At 44.1% G+C, this 13,674-nt stretch overlaps 1 protein-coding gene across 1 annotated transcript in view; it reads left to right on the top strand.

Annotated features, from left to right (window-relative positions):
- Positions 1-12,151: 12,151 nt before the first annotated feature.
- The window catches only part of PLBD1 (phospholipase B domain containing 1), a 66,552-nt gene continuing 65,029 nt past the window's right edge, over positions 12,152-13,674 (top strand). Inside the window, exon 1 of the mRNA XM_011954180.1 lies at positions 12,152-12,930. Coding sequence (XP_011809570.1) covers positions 12,816-12,930 — 115 coding nt within the window. The 5' untranslated portion in view covers positions 12,152-12,815. The remainder of the gene's footprint in view (positions 12,931-13,674) is intronic.

Raw genomic sequence — 13,674 nt, 5'->3', positions numbered from 1 at the left:
CTGGAAAGAAAAGAAAAGAAAGGCATAGAAGGTCATATTGTAAAGGCTAGGCTATGAAATTTTATAGCATTCTCATATATTCTGGTGGCTTTCAACAATGCAGGCTAGAGGAAATACGAGATTTGGGGGAAGGTTTTTAAAATTCCAGCCCCGATAAGATCAGATTGAAAGAAGTGATAGCAGGGCAGTAAGCAGCCATGAGTATTTCAAAATCCTTCCTAGATGATTCATACACCCAGCTGTTGCTTTTGGCCATAGAGATGCTTGAGAAAACAATGTAACAACAACTACCGAAATGGCATGAATGGCAATGTTAATCAACGTGTTTATTCAAAGGTAAAGGCTTGATCTGAAATATATTTTGTTCTAAAGTGTACAATAGCCAATTTAAAACTCCTGATTTGGCTGGGCGTGGTGGCTCACACCTATAATCCCAGCACTTTGGGAAGCCAATGCTGGCGGATCACCTGAGGTCAGGAGTTTGAGACCAGCCTGGCCAAGATGGTGAAACTTGTTCTCTACTAAAAATAAAAATAAAAATAAATTATCTGGGCATAATGGCAGATACCTGTAGTCCCAGCTACTCGGAAGGTTGAGGCAGGAGAATTGCTTGAACCCTGGAGGTGAAGGTTGCAGTGAGCAGAGATCGCACCACTGCATCGCAGACTAGGTGACTGAGTGAGACTTCGGCCAAAAAAAAAAAAAAAAGGATTTGTTTAATCAGGAAATCAGGACACCTTCAGACATTTTGCTTATGTAAGATGAAATTTCCTATGGCTATTTTAAATTTAAAATTTTAAATGAGAAAGCTACTAGATTTTTATCATGTAAGTTTGGAAAATTGGATCCAGGCACAGTTGTGCACAACTGTAGTCCCAGCTACTGGGGAGGTTGAGGCAGGAAGATTGCTTAAGCCCAGGAGTTCGAGACCAGCCTGGGCAACAAATACTGACATGTAGGGAAACAAAATCACCCCAAAATCCCAGTACAGAGATATCCATTATAATCTGCTCTCATGATTATTCCCTTTGCTCTAGTAAAACAAATTTGGTATGATAGAATTGGCAATTGATTCCCCCCACCTCCAGCCACCATTTTCATTTCATTAAACTTGCAAAAATGTGTCCTTCATATTTAACTATTTTAATTTTGAGACTCTGCTCATAGCATTATGGTGGAGTTTTGCTGTATGTACACATTTTATCTTAATGGTGTCAATGGCCTTCCCTGCAGTGTTTTTGTTTTTGTTTTTTAGAGATGAGATCTTGCTCTGTCACCCAGGCTGGAATGCAGCTGCATGGTCAGAGCTCACTGTAGCCTCGAACTCCTGGGTCGAGTATCTGGAACTTCAGGTGTGCACCCCCACACCCTGCACAGTTTTACTTGGTGGAAATTATGCTGACATGAAAAGTAAGCTTCTCTTCCCTGTTCTGTGGCCTGTGCTATCATTTGGCATTGGAACAATGCTCTGATGGCCCCACACCTCACAAATTCCTTCTTGAAATCTCCCTCTTTTGCCTCTTCCTGAAGTCCCTTTCTCTTTATTTATTTATTTTAATTATTAGTATTATTATTATTTGAGATGGGGTCTCTCTCTGTCACCCAGGCTGGAGTGCAGTGGTGTGATCTCGGCTCACTGCACCTTCTGCCTCCCAGGTTCAAACAATTCTTCCACCTCAGCCTCCCGAGTGGCTGGGATTACAGGCACCTGCCACCACGCCCAGCTAACGTTTGCATTTTTAGTAGAGACAGGGTTTCACCATGTTGGCCAGGCTGGGCTCGAGCTCCTAACCACAGGTGATCTACCCACCTTGGCCTCCCAAAGTGCTGGGATTACAGGCATAAGCCACAGCTCCCAGACATCCCTTTCTCTTTAAAAAGGTCAAACTGAGTTGAAAAGGCAAGCAAATTATAAGGGAGACACCATGCATTTCTTGCCATCCCTTCCTCCTTCTCTTCACCCATTCTGCCTTCCACCAAGTGCCTTCATACAAGCCTACTTCGCCAGTTTCTTTTCTCAGCACAAATCAACTCCGGCAGATGGATACATGTGGACTCATGCATTCATCAGACATATCCAGCCATGAATCCTAGTTTAGCTTAGCCAAAATCCTACAATTCGCAACCACGTGGGAGCATTCCCTGCAAGATGAATAATAAGAGGATGGGCTTCCTGGCTGTTCATATATTGCCCCTTAGTCATTTGTTTTTCATAGTCAATATTTAAAAACGTGACACATTGGCTGGGCGTGGTGGCTCACGCCTGTAATCCCAGCACTTTGGGAGGCCAAGGTGGGTGGATCACAATGTCAAGAGTTTGAGACCAGCCTGGCCAACATGGTGAAACCCCGTCTCTGCTAAAAATACAAAAAAACACAAATACAAATATATATATATATATGTGTGCGTGTGTGTGTGTGCACTCACGTATATATATATATTTGTGTGTGTGTATATATATATATTTGTGTGTATGTATGTGTGTGTGTGTGTGTGTGTAGATATATAGCCGGGCATGGTGGCTTGCGCCTGTGATCCCAGCTACTCAGGAGGCTGAGGCAGGAGAATTGCTTGAACCCGGGAGGCAGAGGTTACAGTGAACCGACATCGCAACTCTGCAACAGAGCAAGACTCCAACTCAGAAAAAAAAAAAAAAAAAAAAAGACCCATTATTCAGTAGGAGTTGTCAGGATGTCAGCAATGTACAAAATCATTGCTTAATTTGTTTGACAATGGAAATGGCCATCATGGTTTTTATGTAACTTTGCTTCTGTTATGTAATTCTTGTTGACATGGTGTTTCAACCAAGGTACTTGGTAGCAAGTGTTGTACAGAAAAGGATTTGTGAGTGGTTTATGTGGTCATCAACCACAGCAAAGAATTCATCTGAGCTGTGCTATAAAGAATGTAGCTTGAGAAATACAAAATGTATCACTGTGCAAAAAGGAAGCAGAAGAAAAATACAGTTCTGCTAACGAGAGCTCTGAGGGACAAGCTGCCCCTACATTTGCAGGATCCACCTCAGAATACCCAATAAATTTGATTCCTGAATTTACTAAACTGTGTGCGATTCCTCTTTAAAATTTTACATTATGACTTCTCTATTCTTTGGGTCTTAATTTTGACTTGTCGATCAATTGAAATATATCAAAGTAATCCTTTCTTTTCTTTTCGTTTTTTTCTTGAGTCGGAGTTTCGCTCTGTCGCCCACACACCCAGGCATGTGGCATCACGCCCGGCTAATTTTTATATTTTTAGTATAAAATATTTTTAGTATAAAATATAAAAATTAGCTGGGCATGATCGCACATGCTTGTCATCCCAGCTAGTGGAGAGGCTGAGATGGGAGGATCACCTGGGAGGTAGAGGCTGTGGTGAGCCATGACTGTGCCACTGCACTCCAGCCTGGGTAAGAATTTAAAGACAGTGACAGCAGATGATTGAATCAAATGTGGGCCCCTTTACCACTGGGGCATGTCACGTACTCATGAGTCAGCCCGGCCAGATTTTATCCTCATGATTTGTGCCCCTCCCATCACATCATATCAGGAGAAACACTTAGATCTCTTTTTCACCTCAGGAAAGTTTTCTTGATAGTGTTTTCATCCATGATTCTATTCTAATTAGTTTGATTCCTTGGTCAGAAACATCTCAGTTTTTGCTTGAATTCTATAGTCTTTTGTGTCTCTTACTTTATCTTCTCTTTATCTTCCTTTTCATTTTCATCTTTTTATCTTTCCCTTTTCTTCTTGGAGAGCTTTATCAATTTGTCCTTGAAACTGAGTTAGCAATTTCAATTTTTCTTTTCTTTTTCTTGTTTTGAGACAGAGTCTTGCTCTGTCGTCCAGACTGGGCTCACTGCAAGCTCTGCCTCCCAGGTTCATGCCATTCTCCTGCCTCCGACTCCCGAGTAGCTGGGACTACAGGCGCCCGCCAGCACGCCCGGCTAATATTTTGGTATTTTCAGTAGAGACAGGGTTTCACCGTGCTAGCCAGGGTGGTCTCTAACTCCTGACCTCGTGATCCACCCAGCTTGGCCTTCCATAGTGCTGGGATTACAGGCGTGAGCCACCGTTCCCCGCCAGAAATTTCAATTTTTAACACTGTCAATTTCTCCATTTTACTATTGTCTCCAATGGAAATGTTAATTTCCACTATTAAATTTTCAATTTTCTATCAACACTTTCTTATTCTACTCACCTTTCCTTTTCATCTCAAGCATTTTTCTTATATCCTGTTTTTCTTTACAAATGTTCTTCTCTTGCAGGCCATGTTTGTTCATACTCTATGGAAGATGCCAAAACGTTTTCTAAAATATCATTTCATTTCCTAAAATTGGTAGTTTTAGAAATCTACCAAGATTACAAATCCAAGATTTCAAGACATACCCCCTTTTTCTCTTTTTTCCCCCTTTTTCTCATTCTGCAATATCTTTCAAAGATTCCATGTCATGTTCATTCTTGCTTCTGATCATTCATCTTAAAATTAAAAGAGTTAGTAGACAGTGTGTTTCTCAACAAAGAGAGTATTCAAATTTCTTTTGGCACCGCTCCTCAGAACTCCTCAGAGTACAGTTGTAGAGAAGATTGATATGCACAGTTTCTAACTCAATTTCCTGTATCCAGGAGATGTTTGTCTAGGCTGAAATGTGATCTTTACCTAGAAACAAATTCTGGACTTTTGACCCTGGGTTTTATTTATTTATTTAGAGACAGGGTCTCGCTCTATTGCCCAGGCAGGAGTGCAATGGCACAATCACAGCTCACTGCAGTCTAAAACTCCTGATCTCAAGGGATCCTCTCACCTCACCACAGCCTTTTAAGTAGATGGAACTAGGTCATGTGTCACCTCACCTAGCTAATCTTGTGTGTGTGTGTGTATGTGTGTGTGTAGAGATGGATCTTGCTATGTTGCCCAGTCTTGTCTTGAACTCCTGGCCTCAAGTGATCCTTCTGCCTGAGCCTCCTAAAGTACTGGCATTACAGGTATGAACCACTAAGCCCAGCCAACCCTGGGTTATATTTAAATGTTAAATCTAGCCACTTTTCAAGAATTGACTGCCTACAATTGTTCTTCTTACTGTCTTCATTAATCAGTAGCAGCCAGACTTATCAAATATTTATCAGGCACTTTTCGTTTAGTCATTGTTATGCCAGTATCATTAAGGCTTAAATCCTTTCCTACAAACTGAAAGAAGAGCTGTGGATATTTAACATAGGAATATTTCACCACTACAGTCAAGGCTCAATACCACTAAGAAAGGATTATGTCTTGTTAACTGTTCGTATTTGGCATTTGTAATTTTTTTCTGTGGAATGAAGAGAAGATACTAAGATAGTAAACATGGGAAAAGAAATGTAAATAGAGGAAGTTGGTGGCAGCTACTCAAGAATGCAGCCACCCAATTTAGGGAAGAGCTAGAGGAAAAGGTTTGGGGAAATTATGAAAAAGGAATGATTAAGTAAAAATTGCATCCTTTAAGCAATGCAGAAAATGCTCTGGGCCCTAAAAGTATTCGGAAGTGCCTTTTTCAGCCTCTGTGAAGATAAGGATGGGAAAGAAAAGCCTATCAGTAGGATTAAAAAGTTCATGACTTCGTTGTCTCTAGAAAAATAATAGTAACAATAAACTGCTTAATCAGCATTCAGCTTATACAGCAACTTCTTTCTTAGCCTCTGCCTCTCCTGCTGTAGTCAATCCGTTCCTGATTCATATCTCACCCCTAAAACCATGGTCCTAAAGCCAAGACATGCTAACAGCCTTATAATCACTGACCAATGGCAGCCCCTCCTGTTGTACCCAATTTACAAGACACTCACAGGCCAGCAGCGTGTATAAAGGACAGGCAAGTCCATAGCTGAGAGGACAGACTGACAGGACAGACGGTTATAAGTAGTCAAGACAAGCTCCATGGGCATTGAGCTCAAACCTGGGATTTATGAGAAATGTTCATTTGTTCTTTGATTCTGCAGTGGTGTAGACTCAGTATTCTGATACTGATGGACCAAATGTTAAACTTATTTTTTCCATATATATAAAAATAGACTTTTTTTTTTTTTTTTTTTTTTAATAGAGACAGGGTCTCACCACAGGGCCCAGGCTGGTCTCAAACTCCTGAGCACAAATCATCCTCCCACCTTGGCCTCCCAAAGTGTTGGGATTCCAGACATGAGCCATGCTGCCTGGCCCCAAATCTCAAATAGTAAATTTAACTACCAACACAACCTACACACAATAATGGAGGAAAAAATAGAAAAGGAAAATCAATTACATAAGTAAATGTTCATAATTGTAGTTAGATGTTAGTCTAAAATATTACTCTACATATTTTTTCTTTTTCTTTTTTTTTTTGTGAGATGGAGTCTTGCCCTGTCGCCCAGGCTGGAGTGCAGTGATGCAATCTCAGCTCACTGCAACCTCTGCCTCCCGGGTTCAAGTGATTCTCCTACCTCAACCTCCCAAGTAGCTGGGACTACAGGCGCCTGCCACCACGCCCGGCTAATTTTTGTATTTTTAGCAGAGACGGGGTTTCACCATATTGGCCAGGCTGGTCTTGATCTCCTGACCGGGTGATCCACCCACCTTGGTCTCCCAAAGTGCTGGGATTACAGGGATGAGCCACCACACCCGGCTTACTCTATATATTTTTCTTTTGAGAAATTGTTATTTACCCTAGTAAATCTTTCACCGCTATATTTATTCCAAAAGGCAAAGGCTTATTGCTCAAGGGAAGAAAAAACAAAAATATCAGAAGACCAAAGGGTAAACTATGTGGCTTTCTGAGACTTTGTATGTACAGAGACAATAGTCTTCAAAGCCATGAAAACGTAAGATCTATGAATCTGAAAGAGAAAAATGTTTGGAAAGATCAAAACTTGGCTTGGAAAATGGAAAGACAGACTGAAACAAAAGGGCATGTGATATACTAAAGAACAATAAATTGGAATAACAATATATGTTAATGTTGATTTCGTTCCTGCCCACAGAAGTAAAAAGTTTGAAGAGCTGATGAGATAAATACATAATGGGTCGATGTGAGGGGTCTAGGACTGTCCTCCTCCTTAGGGGTGGCGTCATCTGTTTGATGGGTGAGGCAGGGTGTGGAAATGTTTGCTAATGGAAACTCAAAGTAGGTCTCTAATTACCAGAGCAGAGACGTTTAAACTTTCCAGGATATACCCATAAACTTGCAAGCCTTGAACAGGACCCATATAATCCCACACGGCACCTGAGTTGTAAAGTAGCAATAACTGAGGGAGATGTCTGGGGAGATGAACCCAAGGACTGGCTCATTAATTTGATGCACACTAGATCAGACTAGCTTTCAGTCCCTATTGCCACTCCCACAGGGCTCAGAGCGGTTTGAGAATGAGCCAAACGACCCAAGTATCCAAGTCAGGATGAAGAGGTTGCCAAGTGTGTTAGAAACAGCTGGCTGCCTACCAGAAATGCATGCTCTTACTTCCATACCGAGCAGTGACATCCCAGCTAGAGGCTGCATGTCCCAGTCTTGTTAGCATAAAGATAGGGCAATATGTCTAGCTCTTGCCAATGGAAGGTAAGCAGAAGTTATCAAGAAGCAGGGGTGCAGCCAAACATGGTGGCTCATGCCTGTAATCCCAGCAGTTTGAGAGGCTGAGGTGGGCGGATCACCTGAGATCAGGAGTTCGAGACCAGCCTGGCCAACATGAGAAAACTTCATCTCTACTAAAAACAAAAATTAGCCAGGCATTGTGGTGCGTGCCTGTATTCCCAGCTATTCAGCTACTAGGGAGGCTGAAGCAGGAGAATCGCTTGAACCCAGGAATCAGAGATTGCAGTGAGCCAAAATAGTGCCACTGCATTCCAGCCTGGGCGACAGAGTGAGACCTCATCTCACAAAATAAATATATAAATAAAAATGAAAACAAAAAAAGAAGCAGAGGTGATGGGTGCTTTTCTCTTTACTTCCCATGGCCAGAAGACAATCCTCCACAGCGTTATGGTTCCTCCACACAGTTTGGCAACCACAGTGAATGCACAGAGTGTACCTGAAGATATAGTAAATATTCATGGGGAACAGTGGTAGAAGAATACACTATAATCGATCAATGGAGCTCTCTGGGATACTTTACATGTTTGAGGGAAATGTAGCACTGTCTGTAGGACACTGAGCAAATGACTACTATTGCATTGCGTGGCCCTAATTACTTAGTAAAAAGAACTGATGGGTATTTATTTTGGTCTGCAGCCCTAAAAATATATTACTGACACTCTATGGGCAGTATCAACCAAGAAAGCGTGGGAACTTCTGCCTTATCGGTTGGTTCTTAAATTTCTGCATGGAGGAAAGCCAGTTACTAATTAAGAACTCCCACACTGGACTGGTATATGAGCCACCAATAAACTTTCGTTGCGTTAACCCATTGAACTTTTGAAGTTTATTTGTCATCATAGCTAGTATTCCATTAACTAATACACAGGGTATCTGGGAATCTAAATCTGAGGTCAAGGTAAAGTTGTAGATACCAACAGCAGATGCCTAGGCACTGCAATTCCTGCAGACCGAATGAGAAAAAAAGCTATATCTTAGTGGAGGCCACTAAGCCAAGAGCATGACTCACAGAGTAAATGTTCCTTATCTAGTACCAAGTCCCCGAAGCTAAGGTCATCCTTAAGGATTAAGAGGAAGGACATAAAGGAGGCAAAAGACACTAAGGATTTGGCCCAAATGAAATTGAGTAACTTTAAATTTGGTATTTAAAAATGTTTACTGGCTGGGTTCACACCTGTAATCCCAGCACTTTTGAAGGCCAAGGTGGGAGGATCACTTAAGCCCAGGAGTTTGAGAGGAGCCTGAGCAACATAGTGAGATCCTGTCTTACAAAAAAACAAAACAAACAAACAAACAAACAAAATTACCATCAGTGGTTGTGTTTGAATGCTAAGTTAATTACACTTTTTGGAAAAGAAACAAATTTACATTTTGCATATTTTATTCTGGAACTGGAACTGTAAAATTTTCAATCTGCCACATATATGTTACAGCAAGGAAAGAAATAGAGAGGCCAATAGAGATCACTATCTTTGTTTCTGCAACTGGTCACCTGGCTATAGATAATTATAGGTGACTTCTACACCTTTTTCCCGTGTTCCCTTTGCTTTGGGCCAGTATCTCAGCTGCTGGGATTCTTTGCCCGTTGAGATGAGGAGCCTGAGTCTCCAGTGGTGCTTCCTAGGTGAGGTTATGCTCCTAGTACTTTCGTTTTGTTTTGGTTTTGGTTTTTTGAGATGGAGTCTCTCTGTCATCCTGGCTGGAGTGCAGTGGTGCCATCTCAGCTCACTGCAAGCTCTGCCTCCTGGGTTCAACCGATTCTCCTGTGTCAGCCTCTCAAGTAGCTGGGATTACAGTCATGAGCCACCACACCCAGCTAACTTTTGGTATTTTTAGTAGAGACCATGTTGGCCAGGCTAGTCTCGAACTCCTAACCTCAAGTGATCCACCCACCTCAGCCTCCTGAAGTGCTGGGACTACAGGAGTGAGGCACTGCACCCAACGCTCCTACTCCTTTTGATAGTTAGGCAAAATTACCAATACTACAATCCTATTCTTACCCATTCGAACATATTTTTATGTTTTAAGAGGAGCTCAAAAAAGACCAATTACAATTCAGTAATGGACTTTCAAATTCCAATTCAATAAAACTTCCTTTCTGTGTCTCCTAGTAGAAATATCTCCACCCTTGGCTCACCGAAAGTTGGCATTCCTGCACCAAAAGTTGGTACAGGAGTAGAATATGCTGAGTAGCCCCGAACCACACAAGTCCATTATAGAAGTGATGAGAACATGTGGCAGCCAGCATCTTTGGTCCTCCTCATTGCAGCTTTAGTATGAGAACCCAAAAGATCTGAGACAGGTCCCAGTCAATTTAGAAAGTTTATTTTGCCAAAGTTAAGGTCACACCAGGGCCACAGCCTCAGGAGTCCTGACATGTGCCTGACGTGGTAGGGGTACAGCTTACTTTTATACATTTTAGGGAGACATGAGACATCAGTCAGTATGTGTAAGATGTACACTGGTTCAGTCTGGTAAGACCAGACAACTCAAAGTGGGGTCTTCCATGTTAGAAGTAGAAAAGAGACAAAATATTACGTTCTTTTGAGTCCTTGCTCAGCCTTTCACAGAATACACAATTTAGTCTGGCTCAGGGAGTCTGCATTTTTACATAAACAATACTGCAGAGGAAGCAATCAGACATGCATTTGTCTCGGGTGAGCCTCAGAGGGATGACTTTGAGTTCTGTCTGCCCTTTGTCCATAAGGAATTTCCTTGTGGGCAAATTGTGAGGGAGGTATGTAGTTTCTTATCTTTGTAGCTATCTTATTTCAGAATAAAATGAGAGGCAGGTTTGCCTGACATAGTTTCCAGCTTGACTATTCTCTTGGCTTAGAGATTTTGGGGTCTTGAGATTTATTTTTCTAACTATGTGTGAGTTTTGTAGCTCATTTTCCTCCCAGATATGTAAAACTGGCACAATTTAAAGAAAGCAAGATTTATCATCATCTAATTCAGTGATTCTCAACTAGGGGGCAATTCTGCTCCCCTATGGAAGCATTTGACAATGTCTGGAGACATTTTCAATGGGGTGCTACTAGCATCAGTAGGTAAAGGCCAAGGGGTGCCCAGGACGACCTCCCAACAACAAAGAGTTGTCTGCTCCAAAATGTCAATAGTGCTGAGAGAGAGAAGTCCTGATCCAATTAATGTGTTTATAGGTATAATTTGCTCCCCACTACTGGAATGCAAGCTGTGTGAGGGCAGGGACTTTGTTTTGTTTACTGCTCTATGCTTGGAACATGGGAGTCAACGAATATTTGATGACAAATAATAGATGAATGAATGCCTCAAGGTTCACATTGGGCATTTCTATGCACCTTACTTCATCAGAACACTTGGCTCCTTGGATCAGAAGGGTTAGTAAGGTGGAGGAGGGTGGTATAGGGCAATACGACTCAAATATTTGGGGTGGCACCACTTCCTTGAATAGCCTAATGTGGTTCCCTTCCCAACATAACACAACCAAAATTTTCATAATTTTTCTTCATTTTAATTTTCTAACTTGAAGGAAAATGTGCAACTTTCACAATGTCCTCAATTTCTTCATTCAGTAAATGTCATTAAACAAAATTGTGACTTTAATTTTAATTTTTTAAAAAATGAGATGGAGTCTCCCTATTTGGCCCAGGCTTGTCTTGAACTTTTGGGCTCCAGTGATCCTCCCACCTTGGCCTCCCAAAGTTCTGGGGTTACAGGCATGAGCCATGATACCTGGACCACAAAATTGTGACTTGTGTTTCACAATTTGCACAGAGATTTGATGTACTTTTAGGTTTTTTATCTTTTCTAACAATTACAAGTGCATTTTCCCCGTTATGAAAGGCACTTCTTATTCTCTCTTCTCATCTCTCCTTGACAACCAGGTTAAGCTTAGAAGAAAGGCCAAGAGGAAAAGTAGGGTGCTGAAGCCCCCATCTGAGTGGTGGCTTGTTCCCTTCTTCCCCCTCTCCCACTGCACCTTAAACATAGCTCTAATACAGCAGAATGGCAGCTTCTGTGTACTTTTTTATCTATACAGCTTAGTTTTGTTTTGTCTTTTTTTGAGACGAGTCTCACTCTGTGGCCGGGGCTGGAGTGCAGTGGCGCCATCTCGGTTCACTGCAAGCTCCGCCTCCCGGGTTCACGCCATTCTCCTGCCTCAGCCTCCCGAGTAGCTGGGACTACAGGCGCCCGCCACCACGCCCGGCTAATTTTTTGTATTTTTAGTAGAGACGGGGTTTCACCGTGTTAGCCAGGATGGTCTCGATCTCCTGACCTCGTGATCCGCCCATCTTGGCCTCCCAAAGTGCTGGGATTACAGGTGTGAGCCACCGCGTCCCGCGGGCTTAGTTCTTGTTGTCTGTGGTGAGGCTCTTAGTTGTCTTTATATCACTGGTACCTGGAGCATAAGATGGGCCCAGCCAATGCTGACTGAATGAATGAAATGCCTTTTGCCTACTTCACAATGTCACCTAGGGCACCCTGTGCCAACTTCACAATGTCACCCAAGGCATAACTTTTGACTACTTCACAATGTCACTTTTCACTGACCCCACACAGAAATGGGGACTCCCTAGAAACGTAGGAGTGTGTTTAGTGTCAGCCCCTTCTGAATCACTCACCCGTGGTGGCTCCAGCCAACGAAGAGGAAGCAAAAAGGATAAAAAATCTGAGCTCCAGCACATGGATTTAGGTTAAACAGCCCGGGAAGGAGAGGCACGCTAATCGCTGAGGGAAATGGACCCGTGGAGGCCTCTCCAGAACCAGCAGAGGATCCGAGCTGCGTGTAGGCAGGGCACACGTGTCACCCTGGCCATGGCGCCTGGTCCGCTGCTGGAGATAAAAGGTCGACCACGGAAGCAGAGGCTAGCAGTGGTGTTGATGTGAACTGACTCGCCCAAGCCTTGGGCCGCAAAACTGCCAAGGAAAGCGGCAGGCAGCCTCTGCATTTCCCATAAGTGCAGCTGGGGAACTTTCCCAGACCGGCCCACGGGTTGCTAGAGGGTCAGACCGAAAGGACCCGCCTTTCCCAGGCGGGGTGGGCCCCAAGCCACCACGTGAAGCGTCCTCGCCCCTCAGAGCCCGGAGCAGGCAGGCCTCATGAAACAGGAAAGTTGAGGACGCCCCACCTCGGAGAGGCGGCGCCCCCGGGTCGATCAGGAGCCGCTCTCGCAACTTCTGCCACCGCAGGCCGCCGCGGCTGCCTGGTCGCGCAGAGGAAGGTTGTGGCGGTGGAGCGATGACCCGCGCCGGTCCGAGCGGGCGCCCGGGGCTGCCGCCGCCGCTGCCGCTTCTGCTGCGGCTGCTGCTGCCGCCGCTGTTGTTGGTCACCGCGGAGTCGCCGAACCCGGCAGGTGAGCAGAGTGCGCCCTGGGCGAGGGGAGCCCAGGGAGGCTCCTCGGACTCTGTCCGCGCCAGTGCCCCGCGTCCGGCCGAGCTGAAGTCCAGCGGGCGTCTGGTGTCTGGGTGGACGCCGAGAAACGCGCCTCTGACCGGCCGTCTCACTCCAGCCCTGCGGCCGCGCAGCGAGGGCACTTGAGAAGGGCTTGGAGAGTGCGTCTGCCAACTTGACAAGTTTTGGCCCGAATTCTCGGCCAACAAATCGGTTTGCTCCTGCGCCGATTCTTGGCCCACAGAGCCTGGGCTGGTCCTAAAAACTCCAGCCAATGGGCATCTAAATATATTTATCCAGACTGTAGGGAGATATGGCTCCGGCTTGCCATTTGTTTTGTGTATTAAAAATTTAGTGACTTTGGCTTAAAAACATGATTGCACGATTGTCAGTTTGATAAGTGCCAGGCAGTGAGCTTAAGGGCCTTTTGGATTTGCTGTTGTTGTTGAGTCTGTGAGGCTGGAGTGCAGTGGCTCACTGCAACCTCCGCCTCCCGGGTTCAAGAGATTCTCCTCCCTCAGCCTCCCAAGTAGCTGGGATTACAGGTGTCTGCCACCATGCCCAGCTAATTTGTGCATTATTAGTAAAGACGAGGTTTCACCATGTTGGACAGGCTGGTCTCGAACGCCTGATTCAGGCGATCTGCCTGCCTCAGTCTCCCAAAGTGCTGGGATTACAGGCATGAGCCACCGCGCCCGGCCGGGTT

Source organism: Colobus angolensis, unplaced genomic scaffold, assembly GCF_000951035.1.
Source record: "Colobus angolensis palliatus isolate OR3802 unplaced genomic scaffold, Cang.pa_1.0 Scaffold11, whole genome shotgun sequence".
Lineage (NCBI taxonomy): Eukaryota > Metazoa > Chordata > Mammalia > Primates > Cercopithecidae > Colobus > Colobus angolensis.
Note: the sequence above shows the minus strand (reverse complement) of the source record. Positions and strands in the feature narration are given on the sequence as shown.